Source organism: Acinonyx jubatus, chromosome C1 (genome assembly GCF_027475565.1).
Source record: "Acinonyx jubatus isolate Ajub_Pintada_27869175 chromosome C1, VMU_Ajub_asm_v1.0, whole genome shotgun sequence".
NCBI classification, from domain to species: Eukaryota; Metazoa; Chordata; class Mammalia; order Carnivora; family Felidae; genus Acinonyx; species Acinonyx jubatus.
In genome coordinates, this window is record NC_069381.1 from 48,283,249 (window position 1) to 48,310,030 (window position 26,782).

General features: G+C 41.9%; 1 protein-coding gene across 1 annotated transcript in view; it reads right to left on the reverse strand.

Annotated features, from left to right (window-relative positions):
- Window positions 1-3,586: 3,586 nt before the first annotated feature.
- CC1H1orf87 (chromosome C1 C1orf87 homolog) overlaps window positions 3,587-26,782 on the reverse strand; it is a 79,657-nt gene continuing 56,461 nt past the window's right edge. Inside the window, 4 exon segments of the mRNA XM_015072289.3 lie at window positions 3,587-4,025; window positions 11,776-11,983; window positions 15,710-15,789; window positions 24,781-24,845. Of these exon segments, the coding sequence (XP_014927775.1) occupies window positions 3,865-4,025; window positions 11,776-11,983; window positions 15,710-15,789; window positions 24,781-24,845 (514 nt within the window). The 3' untranslated portion in view covers window positions 3,587-3,864.

The window sequence follows — 26,782 nt, forward strand, 5'->3', positions numbered from 1 at the left end:
CCCCCAGCTCTGGGAACCCCGGCCTTTGTTGCTAAGGAGCGTTGGAACTGTAGCTGAGAGGCTCTAACGAAGGGGGAGGCAAGGAGAGAAAGAGAAGAAAGGCCAGCATTTGTTTGCAGAGCTTCACAGTTCTCTGGCCAGCTCCAAAGCCGTCCAGTTGCTGATCCCAATTAGAATATCAAACCCCGTATTGTTTCTCTTAATGATCTTGGGAAATTCCTCTGAAGAGTCAGCTAGCACTTAGCAAACTCTTTGGATTGCGTGATCTATACAGTTGTGTTTCTGCTTGTGTGAACACAGGATGCCAAGAGTCCTGAAAACACCCTTCATTTCAGTCCCCAAAAGGCAGTGATGAAGCTGGCAGAGCTGGAAGAGGGCAGAAAGCCCCAGGGCTTCAAACGTTTCATGCGGGGGCTCCATTCTACAAATGTTTTCCAGGTGCCCGCCTGGGGGTGAATCTGGGTTCTGTGCTGGAGACGAAGGTGAGGAAGACCTTAGCCCTTTCTGGAAGTGACCTCCAGACTTGCTGGGGAGACAGACCACACATACTAGAGAAAATTCGCTCTAATGGTGACCTGCAAGGCACTGTTGGGCTTGAAGTTGTGCACTGGATTCTAATCCTGACTCAGTCACTCACTAGCTGTTGGTCCTTAGGAAAGCACCTTTTACCACCACGAGTCTCAGTTTTTTATCTGCACAATGGGCATAGTAGTAATGCCAGCATAGTTAGGTTACTATGAGGAGTCAGGGCAGGTGGAAGAATCAAGAATAAGAATGTGTAGGGCACGGTCTCTGCCTTCCAGGACCACACAATCAGGGAGCCACCTGTTGGCTTGGAAGTGGTCTGTACTTGGAAAAGGAATTTAATGGTTTGGTCCATTGAATGGGGTAAATGGAAATACTGTATAAGAATAAGATAGGAAGCCAGTTTTCCCTTATGGAGCATGTCTACGTGACAGATACAGAGCTGGGCAATTTGTACCATTATCTCCCTTAACATGAATGACTCTGTGAGGGAGATAGTGAATTGCTCAGGGTCACACATCTGTGAAGGAATCTGTCCAACTGGTGAGATTCAGCTTCTATCGTGTCTTCAGTGACCCATTTTAGAAGCTAAGGCTTTCAGACAGTTGGGGCAGATACAGTTGACCTAGAGTCTCTCCAGGGCATACTGGAGTTTAACCAGGCCACTGCACACAGACACCCATGTAGAAAGGTTCTGCTAGAGAAAGCTGGTCAAGACCACAGACAGCAGAGTTTCTCTACCCAGGGTTAGAAGTTCACAGTCACGGGGAATATACAAAACATCACTGACCTTAAGGGGGAAAAAAGAGAGAAAGGTAACAGATTTTCCATAAGTAAACCATGGGGAAGTCCTAGCACAGAGGTCAAACCAATATTCTAACACATAATGACCTCATAGCATTTTCCTGTTTGTGTTCAATGGTTTGCCTCATGGCAAGGCCTCATTTGACATCTGCTGTCACACTGTCACCTTGATATCTTAGCTTTTCTCTATGAATTGAGTTGAATTTTGCTTCTTTTAATGTTTACTACGAGAAAACCTAGTGAGTATTTGCTTTTGCAAAGTGGAAGTCTTGCAAATTCGCTCACGTGCGCGCGCACACACACACACACACCTTGGGGTAAAGTAGTGGACAATTCCAGACAGGAGATGATCCAGAAACAATTGTCCCCTGGTTCTAGAAGGCAGATCTATCTCAAAATTTGTTTTTGCTATAGGGGTAACGTTATGTCCCTGTGTCATGTCACACAGTCGTTGTTCAAGCATCCTGATGCTCAGCAGCTAAGGGAAGGGACTTAAGAAAGGTACATCTCTACTACGTGCAAGGAACTGTCCAAATGACATGACTCTCAGCGTTTATAACACTTCTGTGAAACACTCAGTGTTTTTATTATTCCTGTTTTACAGTTGAAGGAACTGAAGCTCAAGGAGATTAAAAACTTTCTAAAGCTACCACCTACTAAGTGACGGAGATGGATTTTGGCTGATTTAAAGCCTATTCTTTTTCTGCTCTCTATTGAAGGGTGGGTAGTGGTGGTGGGGTGATTGTGGATCTAGATCTGGCCATTGCTACCCACTTATAGAAGCATTCCGTCAGTGAGCTCTACAGGAGTACAAGGTATGCAACATAGCCCTGGGGCACCTTTCTGCTGCATTCCAGGTCCACGGAGTCCCCTCCAGCTGTGTGAGTTGCTGGGTGCTGAGGCTATTCCTGAGGAGCTAGTCTAGATGTCACACACAAAGAATTGGGTAGGGCAGGATCACTGCTCTTCAGGACCCCACGATTGAGTCTAATAATCCTGCCCTCATGTTTAGGGCCTCCCTTCATCCAGCCCTCTCTCCAGTTCATTTCCCCACAGAGATGTAGAGTGGAAAGGGCATTCTTAGTGTTCTCCAGAAGGCTCTATCCCTCTGGCCAATTATCAACAGGCAAGCAGTCTCAACAACTCTTCTACCCTTTACTTCTTTGAGCCTCTCTCTCTTCATCTGTGAAATGGAGTTGTAAAACCTGCCATATTGAGTTGTCAGCGATGGATGAAACAAAATATTTCCAGGTCCCAGCACACATTAGCTGCCCAACGTAGACTGAATTGTCTGATCTAATATTCTAACTTTCCTCATTTGGCATTTTGGTAGTCTGAGAAAGCCATGTTTGTTTGCTTACTTCTCTGACCTAAAAGGCTAGTGGGTCCAAGGGTTCTAGAATGTTAGAGAGGTGGTCCAGTCTGCTTTAAGAGGCATTTTTGGAGGTTACTCAAGGATTATAAAAACTAAAGCAGGCTCACACTTGAAGCCCTTAGAGATCATTTATGTTAGTGAATCAAAACTATTTTATTCTTAAGATGTTGTTTGTAAGACTTTATGAAATATTCCCCCCCCCCCCGTATAAAATGGATAAAAAGGGATACTCAGGGATCTTTTTTACTTTTCCCTTTGACCTAACTCCTGCATCCTGTCTCCTGCACAGTTTTGAAAACCAGAATCCAGGTCACGCAACGCTAATGATGGTTCTGGGAACACATTTGTCTCTGAAGTCCTAGGCTAGCATTCCTTCGGTGAGCTCATGCTACCTGTGTGGTGTGATGTGTGTGTGTGTGTTCTGGGGGAGGTGCAAAGTTAGACAGAAGAACTATGGGGACTGGTGGAAACTTTTGCTTGATTTTCCTGCCAGAGGGAGCAAAGAAGATGTTACTTAGTTCAGAACCCTTTGTCACTCATTGAAACTTCTATCCTATACTCTGGGAAAAGGACAGTGTAACAGCATTTACTTTTGTACTAGAGAAAATATCTCACTTGTTCAGAAAACCTTGCTTGGAATTCTGCTCCTACCCTTAGTATTAACATATTGTTAATAATTTTATTTTTCTTATAATGTGGAAATCCTTCCTAGAACAGTGACTAGAGGCGGATCACACATCCAAAAATGATATAGTTAGGTCTCTTATGTGACAGGCATTTGAGGGAGTTGACAACAATATCTAGCATATTTTTTACTCTATGGAATTGCAGGGTTTGCAAAAGCAAAGTTTCCTCAGCAAGGTAGAAAAAATAATCGTGTAATGTTCATAAGGAGCTTTACTGGAATAAAAGGGGGTTTTAAGAAATTGGGTTCTTGCCACCTCAGGAGAGGAAACCTGGTTTTCTCGGGTCACTCTGAGCTGCCTATCAGGGAGTATCATAGCTAGAAATGAAGCCCAAGTCCAAAGCATCTTCAGTTGCTGCATCGGCCTTGACTCTGTGACAGTGTCTCCACCACTATGCATGGGCTGGGGAGAAACACGTGTCTGGGTAGAAAGGAAGAAAAAGGAAACATCTGTTCTCACAATATGGGTTTGTTATCATAGCTCCTTTAAGTACTGGAGTGCTGGCTCCAAGGGCATATTTTTTCCCGCACGGAATCTCCTCAAGGCTTGGTCAATTTTCCGAGGGCTCAGGGACAGTTTGTAAATGAGATTGTAGTTGTGAATGAGGCGTCTGGCCCGTTCCTTTTCCAGGACTCCTGCGATTGGGTTGGGTGCGTGGTAGGTTTTGAAAAGAAGAAAGAAAAAACAAAAAAGAGAAAACAAATCTATTAGCTCAAATGACTTCCGTGTAAAAACAAAATGCTAATATTTTGACACTTTAGGCTTCCTAAAGCAATTTAAGCTTGTTCTTTGGGGCCATAACACTTTAAAAGCCAATTTTTAAAACAGGTGGAGTGCCTGCGAAAATCAATTTCTAATTTTTCTGGTTTATTTTTATCTTATGGAAGTAGCCAAACACGTTCCTAAACAGGCAGGTTTCAAACAGCCCATTTTGATGCTTTTCTGGAAATGTATTTGCTGTGACTCCCTCCAGCTTGCTGTGTGATTACAGGTAAAGCATCACGTTTCTCAAGGCTCAGAGTCTAAATCTGTATAGTTGAGATGGTAGTGCTTATCATCACAGGATGTGCTCTGGTACTTATGTGTTATATGTATCAACGCCAAGGTGCTTTCCATGTTAAGGGCAGGTGGACGTTGGTGGTTGCAGAGAGGAGTTTTAAAGGTAGAACAGAGCATCAGCAAAGAGCAAGAACTCACTTATGAGCTCCTAATTGTGAGCTCATATATGTCAGATACAGATATGCGCTTGGGAATATAGAAGATTTAGAGAAGTGACCTTTTAACCTCAGGGAGATCCAGTTGAGACAGTCAGATATGCAAAAAATTAACTAGAATGCAACAATAACAATAATCACACACACGCATGCGTGCATGCGCGCGCGCGCGCGCGCGCACACACACACACACACACACACACACATATCATTTATCATGTTTCAGGCACGCCTCCAAACATTTTGCCAGTAGCAATTCATTTAATGCTCACAACAGCCCATTTTACAGAAGAAGAAACTGAGGCATAGAGATGGTAAGTCACTTGCCCAGGGTTGCTTGAAACCATGCATTTAACCACTACACTACATTATAGAGTAAGGAAGAAGAGATTATTTTAAGTGAGGCTCAGATTGTTTCCTAAATATGTTCCTTGAATTTGGGGGATCTACACCACTGGTGTCAAGAAAAGCTTTTAAATATCTTTTATAGGGATTAAAGGTGCATCTCATGCATGTTGTCCTTCTACTCTTCTCTACTGGTGTGGGCTGTGGTAGCGATTGTGGATTCTTTCTCAAAGAGGCCAGAGATGGTCCCCGGGTCATGTTGTAAACATCACTACCAGCCCATTAGAGTTTGTGTCTGCTGGATACCTGTTATCTCTGTTGAAGCTGCCAAGTAGTATTCATATATATTTTTTTAATGTTTATTATTTTTAAGAGAGAAAGAGAGCATGAGCAGGGGAGGGACAGAGATGGGTGGGGGGGACACAAAATCCAAAGCAGGCTTCAGGCTCTGAGCTGTCAGCACAGAGCCCGACATGGGGCTCGAACTCATGGACCGCGAGATGATGACCTGAGCCGAAGTCTGACTCTCAACCCACTGAGCCACCCAGGCGCCCCAAGTATTATTTATATTTAAATGAGCAAAGACCACTGAGCATGATGCTTTCCTCTGAACTGCTCCCTGATGGCTCTTCTTAGCAGTGGACTATAGACAGGTCCTAATGTGATTTATTCTATTCGTTCTGTTTGGTTCTGTCCTGTCCTGTCCCATCCTCTCTCCGTTTGTTTATTGTCTATCTCTTCTATTAGAATGTTGATCTTGGCAGAAATAATTTTCTTTGAGTTGGCCAATTGCATCTTTGCCGTTCTCAGGATTGGGCGGCTGTTCTTGGTCTGGTCTAGGTTGGATCCCTCAAGACATTTCCTCATATTCTGCCTCTGGAATTATTAGTCATGGACTTTGGAATAAGTGTCTGGCTGGGGAAGGTATTTTAACTTTTTGAGCCTCAGTTTCCTTAACTTTAAAATAGGGATAATTAAATTGTATAAAAACCAGTAAAATAATGAAAGCTTAGAACGGTGCCCAGAAATATTAATCACTCATTAATGCAAGAATTATAAGATGATTATAATAGTTATATCGTCAACATTATTTAAAATATATAAGAATGTATCTTAATAAAAAATTTTTAAAAATACACAATTTAGTTTATATTTTAATCACAAATTAACAGTAATGTTAAGGGGTGCCTGGGGGGCTCAGTCGGTTAAGCGTCTGACTTCAGCTCAGGTCATGATCTCACAGTTCATGAGTTCAAGCCCTGTGTTGGGCCCTGTGCTGACAGCTCGGAGCCTGGAGCCTGCTTCGGATTCTGAGTCTCCCTCTCTCTCTGCCCCTCCCCTGTTCATGCTCTGTCTCTCTCACTCTCAAAAATGAGTAAATGTTAAAAAAATTTTTTTTTTTAAGTAATGTTAAAAAATACATCTAGAAATCACCACTGGTGTGCATGGGGACATTTTCTGCTATCTTCTGAGCTTTATCATTGGTAGAAGATTCCTAGTGTCAAACAAGAGTCCATTGACTGAAATTTGTATCTGTCTAATTTACTGTCATTAGGGGATGCCTAGGACAGCTGCATAAAATAACCCTTACAATCTATCTTAGGGTTGAAAACCTGTTCTTGTCCCACCAGAACCAAAATAAAAGAAATAATAAGACTTCCTTTAACATCTACTTTATTCTACAGTTTACAAAGAACTCTCAAATGTAATTTGATCCTTTCTCAAATCTGGGGAGGTATGTTTTATTATTTTATTCTATTTTTTTAAATTTTTAAAAATCATTATTTATTTCTGAGAGAGAAATAGAGTGTGAGCAGGGGAGGAGCAGAGAGAGAGGGAGACACAGAATCCGAAGCAGGCTCCAGGTCCCGAGCTGTCAGCACAGAGCCCGACGCAGGGCTTGAACTCACGAACTGTGAGATCATGACCTGAGGTGAAGTCGGACGGTCAACCGACTGAGCCACCCAGGTGCCCCGAGGTATGTTTTATTATTAACAGTCTTAGTTTATAGATAAAGAAACAGGCTCAGAGGATATATATATACATCCTGGCTTTCAGGGCGCAGCAATTAGTAAAATCTGGAGTTGAATCTAAGTCTTCTGGTAAAAACAAACAAAGAAACAACCAACAAAGCAACAAGCAAAACCTCATGTTCTTTCTGGTGGCTATTCTTTTACCACTTTGAGGTTGGCTTTTTCCTCCGCAAATAAGGACATTAATGCCTTCAGCATGTGGTTGATGTGAGGAGTTAGTGATTCAGTGCATGCAAAGTCCAGACTCATGCAAAGAATGTCCTTGAGGTCTCTCATTGCATTCTGCCTCCTTGAACGTGAAAACGTTTTCTATCTAGCCTTCAGTTCATTGGGAAAATTCCAAATCTACCATTCACTCAAACATTTATCCCAACCACCCTTTTTTCTTTAGAAAACACGACCAGTTATTCACAGTCATTTCTTATTCTTCCTCTTCAAGGATATTTTCTTGACAACCCCTGTTAGAAAATAAGCACAAAGTAGGTTTCCAGAAACACTAATTTGATGATGGATGGTCTGTCTTCACCCTGAATGAAGAACACCCTGGCCTACATATTTCCTTGCACATAATAAAGAACACTGATTCATCAATAGGCAAAGTAGGTATCATCTGCTCAGTGTCTAGATTGAGGCTGTGGTGGTCAGCTAAATACTGTGGTTAATAAACCAATGAAATGACCTCAGTTAATCCTCTTTCCTCATTAAAGATAGTTTTAGATGTTCCCAGATCAGGCTGACACATTCCCTGGCTGACAAGGATCTAATGAATTTCATAGAAACAGAGAAAACAGGCATAAATAGTGAAGAGGCCATGAGAGAGGCATTTCAAATCTGCTGGAGTCTGCCTCCAAAGTCAACAAAACTCTGTTTTTCCTCAGAAGAGTTCAGAAGTATGAGAAAGGTCCCAGCCATTGGGGAGTCTTTTAGCAACCAAGTTTATGATCCATCATCCATCACTGCAACTTAGCATTTGTTTCTTTAGAAACGTCTTCTCTCTCCACCTGATGTTTTTTGTTTGTTTATTTTTGTTTGTAACCCCATCACCACTCTAGTTATGAATACCTAGGCTCATGATTATTTCAGTAATGGCTTTTTTTTAAAAATGTATTTTTATTTATTTTGAGAGAGAGATAGAGAGCAAGCAGGGGAGGGACAGAGAGAGAGGGAGACAGAATCCCAAGCAGGCTCCACACTGTCAGCACAGAGCCCAATGCGGGACTTGAACTCACCGACCATGAGATCATGACCTGAGCTGAAGTCAAGAGCTTAACTAGCTGAGCCACCCAGGCACCCTTTCAGTAGCCTTTTAATCTCCTTTTCTCCAGTATCATCTGTAAATTAACCATCTTAGCTTTTCTTGTGCTCTGCTCTGGTTGAACATTTGGTGGACACTGGGTAGAGGATTATCCTAGGACTTGGGATTCACAGTAGGGTTTCAACTTCACTATCCAATCCAATAGAAATCTTCTAAGCTTTGTGGAAGATGGTTTCAACTCAGAGCATCCTCTCCAGTTATCTAAAGCTTCTCTCTCTGGGAGGCTCACTCAAGCTCTCTCTTCCATAGAACCCTCTCTGAATACTCAGCTCACATTAGATGATGAGCTTCTTTTCATCTCTTCTCTCTTTTCCTTGGACTCTAACTCTTGTGTCTTCAATTATGATGCTTTACTATATGTTATCCTTGAAGATGTTTGTTTTTCAGCATTTAACTACTCTTAGTCTTGGTGTCAGACCTAAAAGCTCCTTGAGGCCAGAGACCATGTCTTTTTTTTTTTTTTAATGTTTATTTATTTTTGAGAGAGAGAGAGAGAGAGAGAGAGAGAGAGACAGGCTGGAGGAAGAGCAGAGAAAGACAGAGACACAGAATCAGAAGCAGGCTCCAGGTTCTGAGCTGTCAGCACAGAGCCTGATGCAGGGCTAGAACTCAAAAACTGTGAGATCGTAACCTAAACTGAAGTTGGCCACTTAACCTACTGAGCCACTGAGGTGCCCCCAGATACCATGTCTTATCCTTTCTGGTTTTCCTTCTGGTCCAGCCTCTAACAAAGTGCTGGGCTGATAACACATGTTTAATAAATGATTTTCTAATTCAGCTAGATTAGTTTTTCATTAATTTTTTTTTCTCCCCCTCTCTTTGGTAGAATTCTTTGAAGTCCTTGGGTATTATATGGTAATTACACTTTATGTGGTCTAGAGTTAAGTGATTTGGAAATTCAAAACAAAATGAAACAAGAACACACAGTGAATGAAAATACACGCATTGCTACTGTTACACGATTACTTCTAGAGAGTACTAATGCATCTGCTATTTCTTTTGTTGAGATATAATTGACATATACCATTGTATAAGTTTAATTTTTTTAACGTTTGTTTATTTTTGAGACAGAGAGAGACAGAGCATGAACGGGGGAGGAGCAGAGAGAGAGGGAGGCACAGAATCTGAGCTCCAGGCTCTGAGGTGTTAGCACAGAGCCTGACATGGGGCTCGAACTCACGGACTGCGAGATCATGACCTGAGCTGAAGTCGGACGTTTAACTGACTGAGCCACCCAAGCACCCCTACCATTGTATAAGTTTAAAGTGTACAATATGATGATACATGTATCTATTGGGAAATATTTACCACCTTAAGGTCAGTTAACGTATCCTTTATCACACCCAATTACCATTTTATTGTGGTTGTTACTGTGGTGGTGAGCATATTAAAGCTCTACTCTCACAGCAACTCTCAAGTATACAATACAGCATTGTTAGCTAGAGTCCTCATGCAGAACATCAAATCCTTGGAACTCATTCATCTTATAACTCAAAGTGTGTACCCTTGGATCAACATCTCCCATTTTGCCTGGCAACTGCCGTTCTGCTCTCTACTTCTCTGAGCTCCATATCTTTTTTTTTTTTTAATTTTTTTAACGTTTGTTCATTTTTGAGAGACAGAGAGAGACAGAGTATGAGCAGGGAAGGGGCAGAGAGAGAGGGAGACACAGGATCTGAAGCAGGCTCCAGGCTCCGAGGTGTCAGCACAGAGCCCGATGCAGGGCTCAAACTCACAAACTGTGAGATCATGACCTGAGCTGATGTCGGACGCTCAACCGACTGAGCCACCCAGGCGCCCCTGAGCTCCATATCTTTAGGCTGCACATATAATATGCTAACTCATCATGAACACAGAATGTAATTAAGTACAATGATTTCAGTCCAGGTGCTTTTCTATCTGCTCCCTCTTTTCCATTCTCCAGGCTTCTGACCTTGACCTGGCCTTCATTTTCACTAGGACATTGCAATAGCCTCCTTTCTCCTTTCCCTGCTTTCAGTTTCTCCTCAAATCTGCACGTAGCCATTGAGGGTCTTTCTGAGATACGACTTCATCATACCAGTTCTCTGCTTAGAAACTCTCAGTGCTATTCATTCCCTTTGATCTAAATCCAAATTCCTTGGTCTGGCGTCTAAGATCTTCTTGGAGCTAGAATCTTATATTTTCTACCTTTATCATGTAACATTCTTCTTAATAGCCCTTGTCTTTTTTCCAAACCAAACTTCTGACACTGAGCTTCACACATAACGCTTTGCTTGGGTAACTCGCACTTTTGCCAGAAAAGTCTATTTCATTCCTTTGTACGTAAACTGTGCTTTATCCTTAACGGTTAATTTCACAATAGCATAACCTTCCTGGATCACCTCACTAGGAAGGAATTTGCCTTTCTCTGAATGCTGACATAGCACACTGTAATGGTATTTATCACCTTCCTTCTTGGATTTATTTATGTATTTATATTCATTTATTTGTTCCCTCAAAAAAAAAAAAAGTTGAATAAGGGTGCCTGGGTGGCTCAGTTGGTTCAGTGTCTGGCTTCAGCTCATGTCATGATCTTGCATTTTGCGGGGTTTGAGCCCTTCGTCGGGCTCTGTGCTGACAGCTCAAAACCTGGACCCTGCTTCAGATTCTGTGTCTCCCTCTCTCTGCCCCTCCCCCACTTGTGCTCTGTCTCTCAAAAATAAATAAACATTAAAAAAAATTAAAAAGTTGAATAGAATTATGCAAGGTACTAGAGCTAAAAAAGGAATATAGTCTACTGGTGATATTGTAGTAAGTCCCCAGATAAAAAAAATACAATATATCAAACAGGATAATGGTTGTTAAAGAAGTCTAGGAGGCCAGATAAAGGTTGGCCTAGATCTTTCTTGGGGAAATCCCGGGAGTCTCAGAGGAGTAAAGCCTGAGTTCTAACATAAAATATGTTTAGGTTAGGCATGAGCTAGCCAGGCGGACAAGATGAGGAGTTGGCAGTGGGTAAGGTAGGAAGAAGAGAGGTGGACAGCTCAGACTGGGCATAGGGTTAGAAAAAGAGCAGCCACAGGGGAAAGCATAGTGTGTTTGAGGAAGACAAGTTCTTCATTATGACAGGGTAGGATATGCTGAGAGAATAATGAGTTGAAGGAGAAGAGACTGGTCAGGTGGACAGAACCAGCTTTTGCCTTGCTAAGGAGTTTGGAGTTCAGCCTGCCAGTGGGCACGCTGAAGGTTTCAGTCAGGAGTTTACAAGATTGGATTATGGGTTGGACTCCAGGGGTTGATGGAGGAGGATCAAAGACAGAAGAAACTGTAAGCAAACTGGTGGGTGATTCACGTCTGATTCTGATTCATCTTTGTATTTCCTGCTTGTGACCCCAGTGCCAGTGCACGTGGTTTCTATACAAACTGTACTTGGTAAGAAGTGAGACAGAAGGAGGTGTCCACTTCCAGACTAGAACACAAATAGAAAGGTGTATCCACTGTAAGCGTCCCACTTCACCTGTATTAGTCAGGTCACACAGGTAGAGGGCATTTTCCAGCTTCCTGAACCTGTCAATCCATGTCTCATATTCTTCAGGCTCGTTCTTCATCATTGGAGTCACGAAAGGCTGTGAGATTGGCCTGACCTTCAAAGCTTTCAGGGGATCTTTGGGGGCTGAAATCTCAGCAGGAGGGTTTTCTGGTTGCAGCTCCTCTTCTGGAATTTTCTACCAAAACAACACAGGCATCTCACTGGCAATACATTCACCACAAAGAGCTCCTCCAGTCTCTTGGCCAAAGATGAGGCCACACAGCTAGCAAGATTTATTGCAAGGTCTGGCTTTGTAAAGCTAGAGGATGTGTTTCAAATCCTCAGTGCCATAGGGCCATATCTGCCAATTCTTGCTGGATATAAACTACTATGTTGAGTGCGTGTGTGTGTGTATGTTTTAAGAGAAGAGTGAAATCATGACTTCCATTCAGTTTACATTTCTGATTTACACAAAACAAAGGTTTTTGTAACTGAGACATTTCATGACATCCTACTCTATTTTATACTAGTGGGGTTACACGAGGGGATAGGCTTCAGGCAATGCTTATAATTTCTTGGTGGGAAAACTTCTGCATCATGAGTGTGAGATTCTTGATGAAAAGTGATTGAAACCACACTGATATGATCTTAGGCTCCTGGGCTCATTTTAACAAAGCATAAATCACCTCTGCGATCTGTCTGTCCTATTCATTTAAGAAAGGAGGCAGCAGCCCAGGGAATAGAAGTGACTTACTAAGATCAGACAGTCAATGGTAGACCCAAAACTAGGAGGAGGGTGCAGAGGTCATGTCCAGCTCATTGTGGTGTTCTAACCCCGCGCCCTGCACAAAATAGAGATGCCTTTAGAACAGGTAGACAAATGAGTCCCCGCCATGCCATGTAAGACATTCTGTCACTTATCGTGAAGACAGAGAGTGGGCATCTATTGTTTCATCTGATCAACCCCACTTTTCCAGGAATTGCCCATCTTGTCTATCTACATGGTTGTGGAGAGAATTACCATGTATCTACATGCATGGTGCAGGACGAGGCATCTAATAATGCAAAATGGGCCAATAAACACACTTTCCAGTGACTGGGGAACTATTTGTGAGAGCTAAAGACAGAGAGATAGAAAAACAGAGTCATTCTGTGTGGGAGGTAGGAACTGCAGCAGATTTTCCACTCAGTGTATTGGAAATGCGAAAAAGATGGTCTGTTGAGAAAGACAGATAAATGGATAGTTAGACAGAAGGATAGGTAGACAGAGGGTAGGAAGTTGATGGCAGAGAGAAGAGAAAAAAATATAGGAAGACATGATGTCTAAGTCCCTGAATTGGGCACACTGTTACAGTTCTATCCTTAGGCAGCATAATATGCTTGTTTACCCTTCCAGTATATTTCGTTGTTAGAGTTGGTTCTATTAATTGCAATCCAAATAATCTTAACTAATTTGCCATAGAATCATTCCTCTACCTTTGGTATAATATCTGTGCTTCCCCCAATTTTCAAGTATCTGAATTTCTCCAGTTTTGTACCTTTGTCTCAAACTTCTCATATACAAGTTGTGAAAATCCCAAAGCTCTAAAAAATAAAAATTGCAGTAAGGAACCAAGTTTTGAGTTTGTTAACAAACACGGATTAAGCTGCTGCTGGGGAATATGAAGAATTGGTTTGTTTGCAATAATAGAATGCTATATGAAATTGAACCCATATGGATGACCAGCAACCAGCAAATTTTAAGAGATTAATATAAATTTTTTTTTCAATGTTTATTTATTTTTGGGACAGAGAGAGACAGAGCATGAACGGGGGAGGGGCAGAGAGAGAGGGAGACACAGAATCGGAAACAGGGTCCAGGCTCTGAGCCATCAGCCCAGAGCCCGACGCGGGGCTCAAACTCCCGGACCGCAAGATCGTGACCTGGCTGAAGTCGGATGCTTAACCGACTGCGCCACCCAGGCGCCCCAAGAGATTAATATAAAAGAATTCCTCTTTGATATATATATATATATATTTTTTTTTTTCTGACCGGTGCTCATTTCTCTTCAGAAAGCTCTGAGTGCCTGGTGGAGCCAGGGAGAGGAAGGGGGTGAGGGAGGAAAGGGGAGAGGGGACCGCAGGAATCCAGGCTGGCGCCTCGCAGGAGGAAGATGGCAGAGGGCTAAGCGGTAGCCACTGCCCGATAAAATCAGTGTTAAGAAACAGCTGAAAGTTTTCATGAAGTAAATAGGACTCTACTTTTTAGAGCCTTGGACCACTTTAGAAATCTGATGAACACTTTAGATAATCTACCCAGCTAAAGGCACACATGCATAGAGTTTGGTGGATGATTGTAGAGAATTCAAAGAGGTCATTGGATCTGAGAAACTGATTTAAAATAACTTTGTATTTCTTCAGATAGTTCAACCGTCTCTTTGACCACTAAAGGCAGGGAAAGGGGGGATTTGTATGAACCCAAATTAGGCTCAACCCAACAAGTAAGTAACACATCCTATACTGTTTTAGTCCCACGTTATCAGGATCAATTCCAAATTCCTTACTTGGCACATAAGGCCATCCAAGTTCTTGTCCTTGTTTATTTTCTTTCGGCCCTATGTATGCATCTTTTTCTCTCATCTTTTTCCAGCCACATAAATCCAGAAAAAAAATAATGCCTTTATGTTTTATACATACTATTCTCTCTGTTGTAAAAGCCCTTCTTACCACTCATGCCTTGATTGGTTGGACTTCTACACATCCTTCAAGACCCAACACATATTTCACTTCTTGTGGGAAGCCTTCCCCAAAGCTCCAGGTGGACTGAGGGGTGATTCTTTGCAGCCCCTTTATCCATCCCAGCACTTATTCCAGGATATTGTGGTTGTTACAGTGTCTCTCTCTTCTACCAGAGTTCTAGAGACCGGGTCTGTGAGGTAGTCATTTGTGGATCGTCAAGGTCTTGTTAGTGGCTTGGCACATACTTGGTTCTAAAGACATGTTTACTGAATGAGTAAGGGGATGAAGAAACGATTTTCTCTGGGAAAATAGGAAATTTGCTTTACCAAACTTCTGCTTCAATTTCACTCCCTAAAAATGGGGGCAGTGAATGCTGCTTATACAGGAATGTGAGAAGAATCAGTTATTGCAGAAATGCAGCAAAATCCTCAAACAAGAGGCAAAATAAAAGAGCAAAGTATATTTTTTATAATCTTATTCACAACAGACTTAACACTCAAGGAGAAAAGCATTTGCTGTTGTTTCTTGCGTGGCAAGAGGCTTGCCAAAATGGATACTATTTTCTAAAATATTTCAAAGTGTGAAGTGCATGAAGAGGCCTCCCGTCATTTTAAGATGAATTATGTTCTAATCCGGGCATTTAAAAAACAACAACAACAGAAAAACTCAGGCTGCTTTTCAATTCTGTCTGCATCTTCTTTTGGCTAAGTGCTGGGAATATTAAAGCGGATTTTAACTGCTTGCCAGATTTTTTTTTTTTTTAAATCAAAGAGCCCATTACATTTTAAAATGTGATGTCTGGGGAAAAGGTCACCCTTAGTTTCTGGAAGCTGGACTTAAGATGTTAAAATAGGTCTCATAACCATCTTTTATTTTGATGGCAGTTGGTGGATTGGTCACAGGCTTTGGAAGGACACCTGTATCCATGCTACAAGTCCAGTTTCTTGGGGGCAGATGGCAGGCCCTTCACCTCGTGTTGAGAGAGATCTGTGTGCGTACCAGCTGGGACAGGAACCAACCCACGCTCTCAGAGGTCTTCCTCCCTCCTCTGTTGGAAGAGAGTCTCAAAGTCAAAGATAGCCTGACATCAATGTGTTGGGTGGAAATCAAAAACCCAGAAGGGAGGGCCCCACCCAGCATCAGAGAATAGAGGGCCAAGGATCGTTGAAGCCCTTCCCCAAGCTCTGGGTAGCCAGGTGCATACCATATGTTCTGTTCTGCCTTGAGATATCTTTGCAGCTTCAGCCTGCATGGTGGTGGCAGAGGTTTCTTTTGCTTTCTTTCCTGGACAAGAAAGAAAAAAACCGAAGGGTTTAGTTTGGCCTCTTCATTTTAGTACATACACATTCCTACAGAGGCAAAGAGAATGTTGAAGCTGTTATGGGGTTGGCACTGTGTTGGGTGCTAGGGATCTACTGGTAGATAAAAGAGATCCAGGGGCTCCTGGGTGGCTCAGTCGGTTAAGCCACCGACTTCGGCTCAGGTCATGATCTCGCGGTCCGTGAGTTCAAGCCCCGCGTCGGGCTCTGTGCTGACAGCTCAGAGCCTGGAGCCTGTTTCAGATTCTGTGTCTCCCTCTCTCTGACCCTCCCCCGTTCATGCTCTGTCTCTCTCTCTGTCTCAAAAATAAATAAACGTTAAAAAAAAAAAAAGAGATCCGGTAGCTGCCTTGATGGAGCTCACGAAAGGGAAGCAGACGCTCCAAGTTATTATTCGGTTACAAACTACCAGAAACACAACAAAGGAAAATGTGAAAATATTTGAACATATATTGAGGTAGTGGTGAGAGCGGTGGAGGATATGAGAAGGCTCCTTGGAGGAAGGTACACGTAAACTGGGGACCTGAGGGGTGAATAGGAGTTTCCAGGTAAAAGTGATGCTGGTGGTGATGCTGGGCAGATTCCTTCAGATAAGCAGAGACAACAGCCCATAGCGCCGCCTTGAATCAGGAGGGCTTTTGCAGCTTGGAGAGTGGCAAGGCCCCTCCTTCCATGGTTCTGCCTCTTTACAGAGAAGCAGGAACTTCTGCCCCTCTCTCCACGCAGGTGTGTGCCTCAAGGCTCTGGTAAAAGCTTTGCCTTCCTTGCTCCTTTCAGTGTTCAGAAGTGCTGTACAGGAAGAGGTTTGGACATCATTCCTAACCCAGGGGGTTCCACTGCCCAGATACTACTTGCTCAGGCTGCTGCCTTCACGAATAGAAGAAATTTCCTTAGGATGCAGGAAAAAGACATGGGGCTCTTCTGCTGAAATCCTCTTAGGCTTATTGTGTGTATCATCCATTCATCACTAGCCGCTTCCATCACACTGGGTGACTCACTCATTTGTTTCACAAATCCATGCGATGACCACACAGTACAGATTTCTGGGGACTTCAGCTTCGATGTTTAGTGCGTTGTTCAAATATGCCATTAACAAATACCTGTTGTTCCTGAGTGGGGTCTCACTACTTTCAACAAAAATGGTTCAATCAATACATTGCGCAGAAAGGTGGAGAGTGGAGGCTCTGGCCTTGGGTTGGAGTCCCGGCTCCTGTCTCTATCAGCTGCATGGCCCTGGGCAGGTTCCTTGTCCCCACTGTGTCTCAGTCCCCACTTCTGTAAAAGCTGGATAGTGCTGCCCAGAGTTTAGTGTGAAGATTAAACGGACTAGAAACTGTAAAGTCTCTTAAAAACTGAGAACAAACTGAGGGTTGATGGGGGGTGGGAGGGAGGGGAGGGTGGGCGATGGGCATCGAGGAGGGCACCTGTTGGGATGAGCACTGGCTGTAGTATGGAAACCAATTTGACAATAAGTTTCATATTTAAAAATAAAAAGAAAAGAAAAGAAAAGAAACTGTAAAGCAAACTCCTGGCACACAGCAAGTGCTCAATAAATGTTAACTAATAGCGGCACCTACGTAGGGATCCTCATGTAAATTAACTTACATTTCAGATGAAAAAGCCTTTTGTTACGCCTTTAATATTGTACCTGTGAGCCATGACGCATCTTCTCCCTCAGTCTCTTGATGAAGGTAAGGTGACTTCATGATATCTGAAGCTTCATTACCCAGCATTAGAATAAGTACTCAGTTAGATTAAATGAAGGACCAGGTGCCCTGATTTGGAGCCTAGGAAATAAAGCCACTGAATATATAGTTCTATTCCTCTAATTCCTTTTCAGGTCCTACGGGAGGAGGAATTTCTTCTCTTCATTTCTTTATTCCCCTGTACCTAACCCAGATGCTAGAGTAAGACTTAATAGATGCTTAATGAGAATCATGATAGCCAGTTTAGGCAGCCCCTTTGAGGCAGATCCGATTTAATCAGCTGAAAATTTGCCATGGGAACCCATCATCACCTACTAGCTCTGGCCCCTGCTTATTTCACCCAGTATGTGGAAGAAAAGCTTTCTGCCGGTGAGAAAAGGTTCCAATTACTCTGAATGATCAAGTTTGAGAGTTAAAAGGATTCTGGAAGTAGTGCGTAGCATCAGGGCGGCAAGATAAACTTTGGTGTCAGACCTGAGTGCTAAACCTGGTCCTTCTCTTAACCAACCGCAAGCTTTCAGATCCTGACGTTGTCAGTTGTGGAAAGGACATGACACCAGTGGTCTGCAATAATATTGTGGCGATTCAAAAGAAAAAAGTTAGAGAAAATACTTAACACGGGAAAGATGCTCCATGCAAGGTATTATTATTTGTTATTGTGTTATCATTATTATATGATCTTAAATCTCATTTCCCCAGAAAATGAGACTTAGCATTAATTAGGATGTGGGCACTGTTTATTTTCTGGGCACTGTTCATGTACATTATCCCCTTTAGTATAAGAGCTAGAACCTAGTCTTTGTTCCAGGCCAGTTTCTCTTTGGTGTCTGCACTTCTCTAAGTTACATTAGAAGAAAATACAGGCTAGTCTCCCTGGTCTCTCTCAAGTTTCCCTTTCTCCCTTCTAATACCTATGAGCCTATAAAGAGGTAATGGTTTGCACATGTAAAAATGGTTTGAGAAACCCGAGGCAGAACTAATTTTTTTTTTCTAACACAGCAGGAAGGATAAATAATAACCATCTGTCTAGTCTGCCAGTTGATGATTTGTACTGGAGGAAATAAGCCAAGCTGGCTTCTAGAGATTTCCAGGTGTTGGAAGGGCCAGGTTTTACAGGGCTTCCAGTGGATTCTGATAGTCACACAGCCAGCCCTCCCTGCCCCCACCCTCCTCCACTAATGACTTGAAATCGTGGTCTTCAGTGTTGGCTGCTAATATGCTACCACCTGGGGAGCTTTAAAAATTACCAGTGTCTGGACGGCACACCAGACCAATTAAATCAGAATCTCGAGGGGTGAGAACCCAGCTCAGAACTTCTAAAGAATTCTCTAGGTAATTCTAAAGTGAAGCCACAGGAGAAAACAACTGATGTAAATAAAGACTTCTGGCCTCATTGGACCTAGTGAATGAACTTTTGTGAGAAGGAAACTAATATATGTCAGATATCTCAATATATGCCAGACATTTCTCACGTGTTTTCTTAATCTCAAGAATAACCCTGCAAGGTAGAAATTGTCTCCATCTTACCAAGGAGGAGACTGAGGCAACACGAGGTTCAGTTTCTTGCTTAAGACCATAGAGGTAGCGTTAAGTCTAGGATTCTAATGCATTCACTCATTCAACAGCCATTGTTAAATGCTTACTGTGGTACAACAATGAACAGGACAGAATCTTCTCATGGAGTGTGCATTCCAGCGGTGAGGGCACGCAGATAGATATGTAAAATAATGTCAAGTAGTGATAAGTGCTAGAAACACAACTGCAGCCAATTATGGGGTTGGAAAGTCTTGGCAGTTTCTATTTTAGGGAGGAATTCACCAAAAGCCTCTTGAAGGCACATTCAAATAGTCCTGAGAAACAAGGGACAAAGGTATGCAAATGTCTGCAGAAAGAGCATTTCAGGAGAAAGCTATCATAAAGACAAAAGGTCACAAGGGAGGGAGGAATGTTTGGTGCATTCAGGCAATAGCTGAGAGGGGAGTCTTGTTGATGTGGGATGGAAAGGGAAGAGAAGTGGGTTAAGTATTAACAGAACTGAAGGGCCTCATGGGCCATGCAGGTGACTGGAATTTATTATTATTATTACTATTATTATTTTGGCTTCCATCATTCATTTCTTCTCTGGTGATTGTTCTCTTATTATCCCCTTCTAGTGATAGCAACCATATTTTGGTTGGTGGGCACCACTCTTCCCCCATCCTGGTGCTGTGGTTTGGTAAGAATGACCCCCAGTTCCAACTCCAAGCTTGGCCTCTGGTTAGTTGAAGACTATCATGGTTATCCTAATCACAGTCTTGATTCAAAGGTGGACATAAAAATCCAACCTAAGTGTCTGAGGCTAGTGGAGACATCCACTACGGTTTTTCAGCTAGCGAAATTCCTCTGGGAAGGATGGGCCAAAATAGAGTGCTGTGAACATGCGATGAGCATAGCTGTCATAGCTATTTTGTTACCGCAGAAGAAGTGCCTGGAGTAGTTGGGGCACCACCAGGTAGAGCCTAAAGATGATGCCAGCACCATGTACAGCAGAGCAGAGAGCCAGAAAGAAACCAAATCTTGGATTTTAACGTTTAAATGACTACATCCAACCATGCTTATAGTTCTTGTTGCTGCCAGACTTTTCATTTAGATAAACCAAACCTCTTTACTGTCTCAACAGAGTTGGCTTTTCTTAGAACTATAAATAGTTCTCAGTAGGAATTACTGTGGTTATTTTTTCCATAATAAAAGGGAGGTTAAACTCTTAGTCATTTTTCTGTGTTATCTTGAGTGATAGGTCTTCAAGAGACGTTTGAGGGTATCAAGGAACCTCTGAGGCTACAGCCATTCCCTCCAATTCCCCCCCATTAGCAGCTTTGCTATATCCCTGCTCTGTGCTTCCTGCTTTTTCTTCCTCATCCTCACTCACAGGCTCCATAGTGAAGAGATTCGGTTTGGGTATACTTCATTTTTGTGAAATACTATTTTAGACCTCATACCGTAGCATGTCTGGAGGGGTCTGAGCTCTTCTGTATTTGTCTTAATGGGAGTTCATAGCATTTCTTGGATCTGTGGCTTGAAGTCTGGAAATTTCTAAGTCATAATTGCTTCAAATATTGCTTCAGCTCTATTCTCTTCCTCCTATCTTTCTGTGACTTCATTACATGTATACTGGATTTTTTGCTGCTTCCTGTATGTCTCACATACTTTTTTGTATGTTCTATCCTCATTTCTCCTTCATGCTTCAATATGGATATTTCCTACCAAACTATATTCCAGTTCACTACTCCTTTCTTCAGCTATGCCCAACCTTGTGTTCAACACATCTATTGAGTTTTTAAAATTTAGTTTTTATATTTTTTACTTCTAGATATTCCATATGATTCCTTTTATAGATTCCTTTTATAGATTCCTTTTATAGATTCCTTTTATAAGATTCTCCATCTTATCCATTTTTTATATATATTAATTACAGTTTTTTAAAAAATCCATTTTCTCTTTTGTATCATTCCTGATTATTTATAATTAAATCTGGACATTTTGTATGAATAATTCTAAAGATTTTATATGATTTTAACTTCTTCCCAGGTTTTTTTTCTCCTTTCTATACGATATTCAATTTGAATTCCAAATAATAGCTTTCAGAGAAATACCGTTCTGTCTTTTATCTAGTCTTCGGGTTGATCTTTCCAACAGGTTTGGTCTGCTGTAAACTAGTCCATTCTGTATCTTAGCATAAGTCACAGATATTAAGTATTTATGTGATAATCATGTGTACATTAAAAAACAAGTTCATAGGATTCTTGTGGGTCCAAATGAGATAAAGTTTGTGATATAAGGCGTATATATATATACATGGATCATTTTAATAGGTTATTATAGAATCTTTGAATGAAAACAGGCCCCAGGAATGAGAAAATTCACAATTCTTCACACTCAAAATGAGTAGCTGCCTTTAGTTTCTTAAAAAGTACCTTCTTTCCTTTCATAACACTCACCTGTGGAACTAGAAAAATGGGAGATAAAATGCACCCCCCCTCCCCCCACTGAGGGCCTAAGAGCACTTATCAGCATAGCTCTAGCAATACAGAATGGGAAGAGATCAAGGCATTAACTTTCTCAGTAAGCAACAGGCCATCACAACAACAATGCCACAATAGCATTGCCAAAGTCCTGTCATTCTGCAGAATGCAACATTGCCTAAAAACTTTTGTCAGACTCACACTTAGCCCTGTCAGAGCAGTAGGGCAGGTTTTTATTTCTTTCACATTTTCTGTTCTTTTTACAGATGAGAAAAATGGGTCCAAGATACGTAAAATAAGTTCCAATATAAGGTGGTTATTTAGTTGTAAAAGTGTGACTTCAACCCTTATTTTTATACGGTTTTCTATGCCATATGTTATGGGTTAAATTCTGTCCCCCCAAATTCTTATGTTGAAGTCCTAAACCCTTGTTCCTCAGAATGTGACTGTATTTGGAGACAGGCCATTTAAGGAGGTGATTTAGTTCAATTGCAGGCCATTACAATGAGGATACCAATCTAACTGGTGTTCTTATAAGAACAAAAATTTGGGCACATACAGAGACACCAGGGATGTGCACGCACAGAGAAAAGACCATGTGAGGATAGAGTGAGAAAGAGGCCATCTGCAAGCCAAAGAGAGAGACCTCAAAGCAACCAAGCTTGCTGACACTGACTTTGAACTTTTAGTCTCCAGAACTGTGAGAAAATAAATGTCTATTGTTTAAGCTACTGTAGCAAACTGATGCATCAAATGACCTGGCTTATATTAGAGAAAGAGAGAGTGTTCGGTGTAAATATTTGTTGTTGAGGGGCGACTAGGTGGCTCAGTCAGTTAAGTGTCCTACTTTGGCTCAGGTCATGATCTCACGGTTCAGTTTGTGAGTTCAAGCCCTACATCGGGCTCTGTGCTGACAGCTCAGAGTCTGGAGCCTGCTTCAGATTATGTGTCTCTCTCTCTGTCCTTCCCTACTCGTACTCTGTCTGCCTCTCTGTCAAAAATAAACAAACATTAAAAAATGTAAATATTATCTTTTTAAAAAAATTTTTTTAACGTTTATTTAGTTTTGAGACAGAGAGAGACAGAGCATAAACGGGGTGGGGGTGGGGGATCAGAGAGGGAGACACAGAATCTGAAACAGGCTCCAGGCTCTGTGCTGTCAGCACAGAGCCCGACGCAGGCTCGAACTCACAGACCGCAAGATCATGACCTGAGCCGAAGTTGGCCACTCAACCGACTGAGCCACCCAGGTGCCCCAATATTTGTTATCTTTTGATGTACTTGTTTTGTCTTTTCAACAAAAGTGAATTCTCTGAGGTTATAGACTTCACCATGAAAAATGAACCCTGACCTGAGATCACTCTGTTGTCTTCTAGCATATTCCTTTTGTCTCTTTTCTATAATGGTGGGCTGGGGATCTACAACTACATTTCCCAGATTCCCTGGCCCACTGGCTTTAGGCTGAATTCCAGCAATGGTAGACGTTTGGAGGGAGATTGGAATGTGAGAGGAGTAGAAGTACTAACTTCCTGTTTTTGGAGTCAGTATCTGTCTGGCATCAGGGGAGAGCTATTGCTATCATGCTTTTCACCAATCTCAGCACTAATCATCTATGGAAACTCAAAATTCAGATTAACAGCTACAGCACATCCCATTCAGTGGGCCCAGTATTGACCACATGGTGCTCTGTCAGAAATCCAAGCACCAGCCTCATTTGTGAAGGACTGAGATTCAAACTATGTGGCGTTCCAAGAACGAGCTGTGTGGCATCTCCTTCCGAGTTCTTTCTCTAGCTGCTTGGCATATTCTCGGAGATCCTAGAATCAGCTAGGTAGGAATACTAGCCAAGATCCTGCTATTAGTACCCTTTGTCTGTGTTCCTTTAGCCCTAAGGATGATAGCTGCTTCCTACAGCTACTAATACCTGGGTTACTTCCACTGTCATATTTTGAATTGTGTCTCCTAACACAGCTACCACTGGTGCCCATTAATGTTGTCTTATTTGGAAACGAAGTCTTTTTTATGTAATCAAGTTCAGATGATGTTCTGGATTAGGGAGAGCCCTAAATCCAATTAACAGTGATGTCTTTATATGAAACAGGAGAGGGGGATACAGATACAGAGACGTGAAAGAGATGGAGAGGGAAGAAGGCCAGGTGAAGACAGAGGCAGAGAGTGGAATTAAGCAACCATAAACCTAGGAATACTTGGAGCTACCAGAAGCAGGAAGAGGTAAGGAAGGACTCTTTTCTAGAGCTTTTAGCATGGCCCTACTTGGTTTCAGACTTTTGGTCTTCAGAACTGTGAGAGAATAGATTTCCGTTATTGTAAGCAACCCAGTTTACAGCACCGTGTTGCGGAAATAACTACACACACCATTCTCTTTTTGCTCTTTGACTCTCCTAATGCTTGTGCAGCCAATCCCCCAATCCCTTGAAGCTTTTGGTACCTTGTATTTTGATCCAAAAGGTAATTAGTAAATGGTGATGGATGTAGTAAATAGAGAAATCGCAACAGCAGATTAATATCAATGCATATTTTTTCACCTGTCATATTTAAAACTCGCTAATTGCTAAATATTTTGCCCAAATTCATTTTTATAATTTCACTTAATAATATGTCTTGGAAATCTTCCTGTATTTAGGCCAGCCATGTTATTTTACAGCTGTGTAGTTTTATCAATTGCATCGACTGTAATCTAATTAAATTGTCCCTGAAAGGATTTTTCATTGTTTTCCATTCTTATTTTTTATTAAAAAAATGTTTTTTTGTGTTTCCATTTTTAGAAGCATTTACCAAAAAATATTGCAATAGGCTTTATTTTATTTTATTTTATTTTATTTTATTTTATTTTATTTTATTTATCTTTTTGTGAGATGCAGGTAGGATAAGTACCTAGCTGAAGGATTCCTAGACCTAAGGGGTTGTGCCCTTAGGAATTCTAATAAATAATGTCAACTTGTATAAGTGTGCCTTATCCATCTTAAAGGGCTATCACTAGAGAATGTTTCATGATATAACAAAACCTGAAGGACTATGCCTTTTATGACCCAACTGGCCTACAAGAATAGCCACTGAGGCAATTCTGACTCTTGCCTTTTCTTCACTGGTGAGCCATTTACTTTCCTGGGAGCAGTGAGACGAAAGCCAACAAGCAAACCACCGCAGCAAAGCTGGAGAGTCAAGAGTAGCTCTGGGAAATGAGGGGGGGGGCGGGTGTCTCTCAAGGAACAAAGTAACCCAACTCACCTGTAGGCAAATCATGTGGCAAATTGGAGGAAGCTTTACTCAACAGTTCAACAAAATTCTGCCATCTGTGCAGGAAAAAAAAAGCACATAGTATTGGTGGTCAATGCAGAAGCTCTGGAAGAAATGTGCAATAAATGTCAAAGTTTATGTTGATAGTGATATTGAGGGAGCCTTTTGATACCTGTATCGTTCATGGTGTAATTCAGGACACAGAAACTACTTCAGGTGTCTCTACTAGAAAGGGCTTTCATATGGGAAAAGGGGTGCTTACAAAATTATCGCAGGCTCAGTAGAGTGGAGGTTGGCATCTACTGTTCTGCTCAGGATCAGGCTTTAGCAGATGTAGTCCTGAGGAAATTCTGACTGATGTCTCAGTTGCCCATGACTGTGAGGTTGGTGACTAGGCAGTACAAGGTCCATTTTGGCTGCTGGAAAAACTGATGCCTGCCAGGGTCTGGCATGGCTACTACTGCAGGAAAATAAATATTTAAAATGTCCCTCCCCGCCCCTTCTGCCTTTCAAATCTCATGCGGTTGCATCTCACAGATGGAACTTAAATCAATTCCAGAAGGTTGGTGTCAAATATTCTTTTGTAGCCATCCCAGGAGTGGGAAGTATTGCAATACAGGAAAAAAAAACACAGGAGGGGTTAGAAGTGGGTGCTGAGTGCAAATAGACAACATTTAGTGAAATCCCAAGCAGAAACTGCATTAAGCAATATACGTGCATGTGACAGAGAGTCATTTAAGGCTGGTAAGTACTTTGGAACATGTTGGTAGTGAAAGTCACATGTATTTTCTTGCCTAACACCCACCCTCCATTTGTATACAAATATATTCTTCTCTGGGGTGAGGGACTATAATCAATGTCCCATACCCTACCCTAGCCAATGTTGTGACTCACCTTGTCTAATTAATCTCTATTTATTTATCACTTTCTCCATTCATCCCTCCCTACCTTCCTCCCTCTCTCCCATTCTCTGTCTCTGTATTTCTCATTAATTTTTTGTTCTGGGCGTGCCGGGGTGGCTCAGTTGGTTAAGTGTCTGACTCTTGATTTTGGCTTGGGTCATGATCTCATGGTTGTGAGATCGAGCCCCACATCGTGCTTTGTGCTGGGCATGGAGCCTGCTTAAGATTTTCTCTCTTCTTTTCCCTTTGCCACTGCTCATTATCTCTCTCCTTCCCTCCCTCTCTCTCTCAAAAATATTGGGATTCTGGTTTTTTTCCAAACTTTTATTTTCCCCCAGATTTTGCATAACACCATATCCTTTCAAAATATTTCTTTTTGCTTATGTTAGCAAAAGGCAGTTTCTGTTGCTAGCAACCAAACTGTACCTGGTAAGAATTTTTATCTCCTCCTTGTCCATCAGAAGTCAAGCAAATATAAAGAGTAAGTTGTGAGATACAGAAGCCCTGGATTTTCTAGAAGTGGTCTAATGTCATGTGACAATAAGATAAAAAAATGATTCATTAGACATGCAACTGGTCTGTTTTGCTTATACCTCATAAAACTTTCCCTATACACGACATCGCAGATCAGAAAAGGTCTATGGTTGGTATAGAAAGTAAAGCTTCTAGACCTTCCTGTCACTTTGGGCACAAGAATAGATAAGGCATAGGTATGCAGCACCACAAACCAGATAAGCTGATGACTTTATCAACTGCTGAGGCGCTCTGCAGGGAAAAGACAGCTGGAGAAGCAGCACTCTCGAGAAATATCTATAATCATGCAAAGATCTGATGTTAGCACAGATCTGAAGGTGAACTACAATAAAAGAAACTCCTGTCTTCTATGCCTGTTGCAATTCTCTCCTCTTAGGAGAGCCAGGCTTCTGCCTACTGTATCTTCTGACCCTTTGAAAAACAGCCACAACAGTACAACAACAGAATCCTAGTTCCGTTGATGTTTCCTCATTGTACATTTCTTCTTCAGAGCGGTTAGAAGCTATCAAATATGAGATAAGGCATTTGGATCAAATGGCACCAGAAACTCTCCTGCC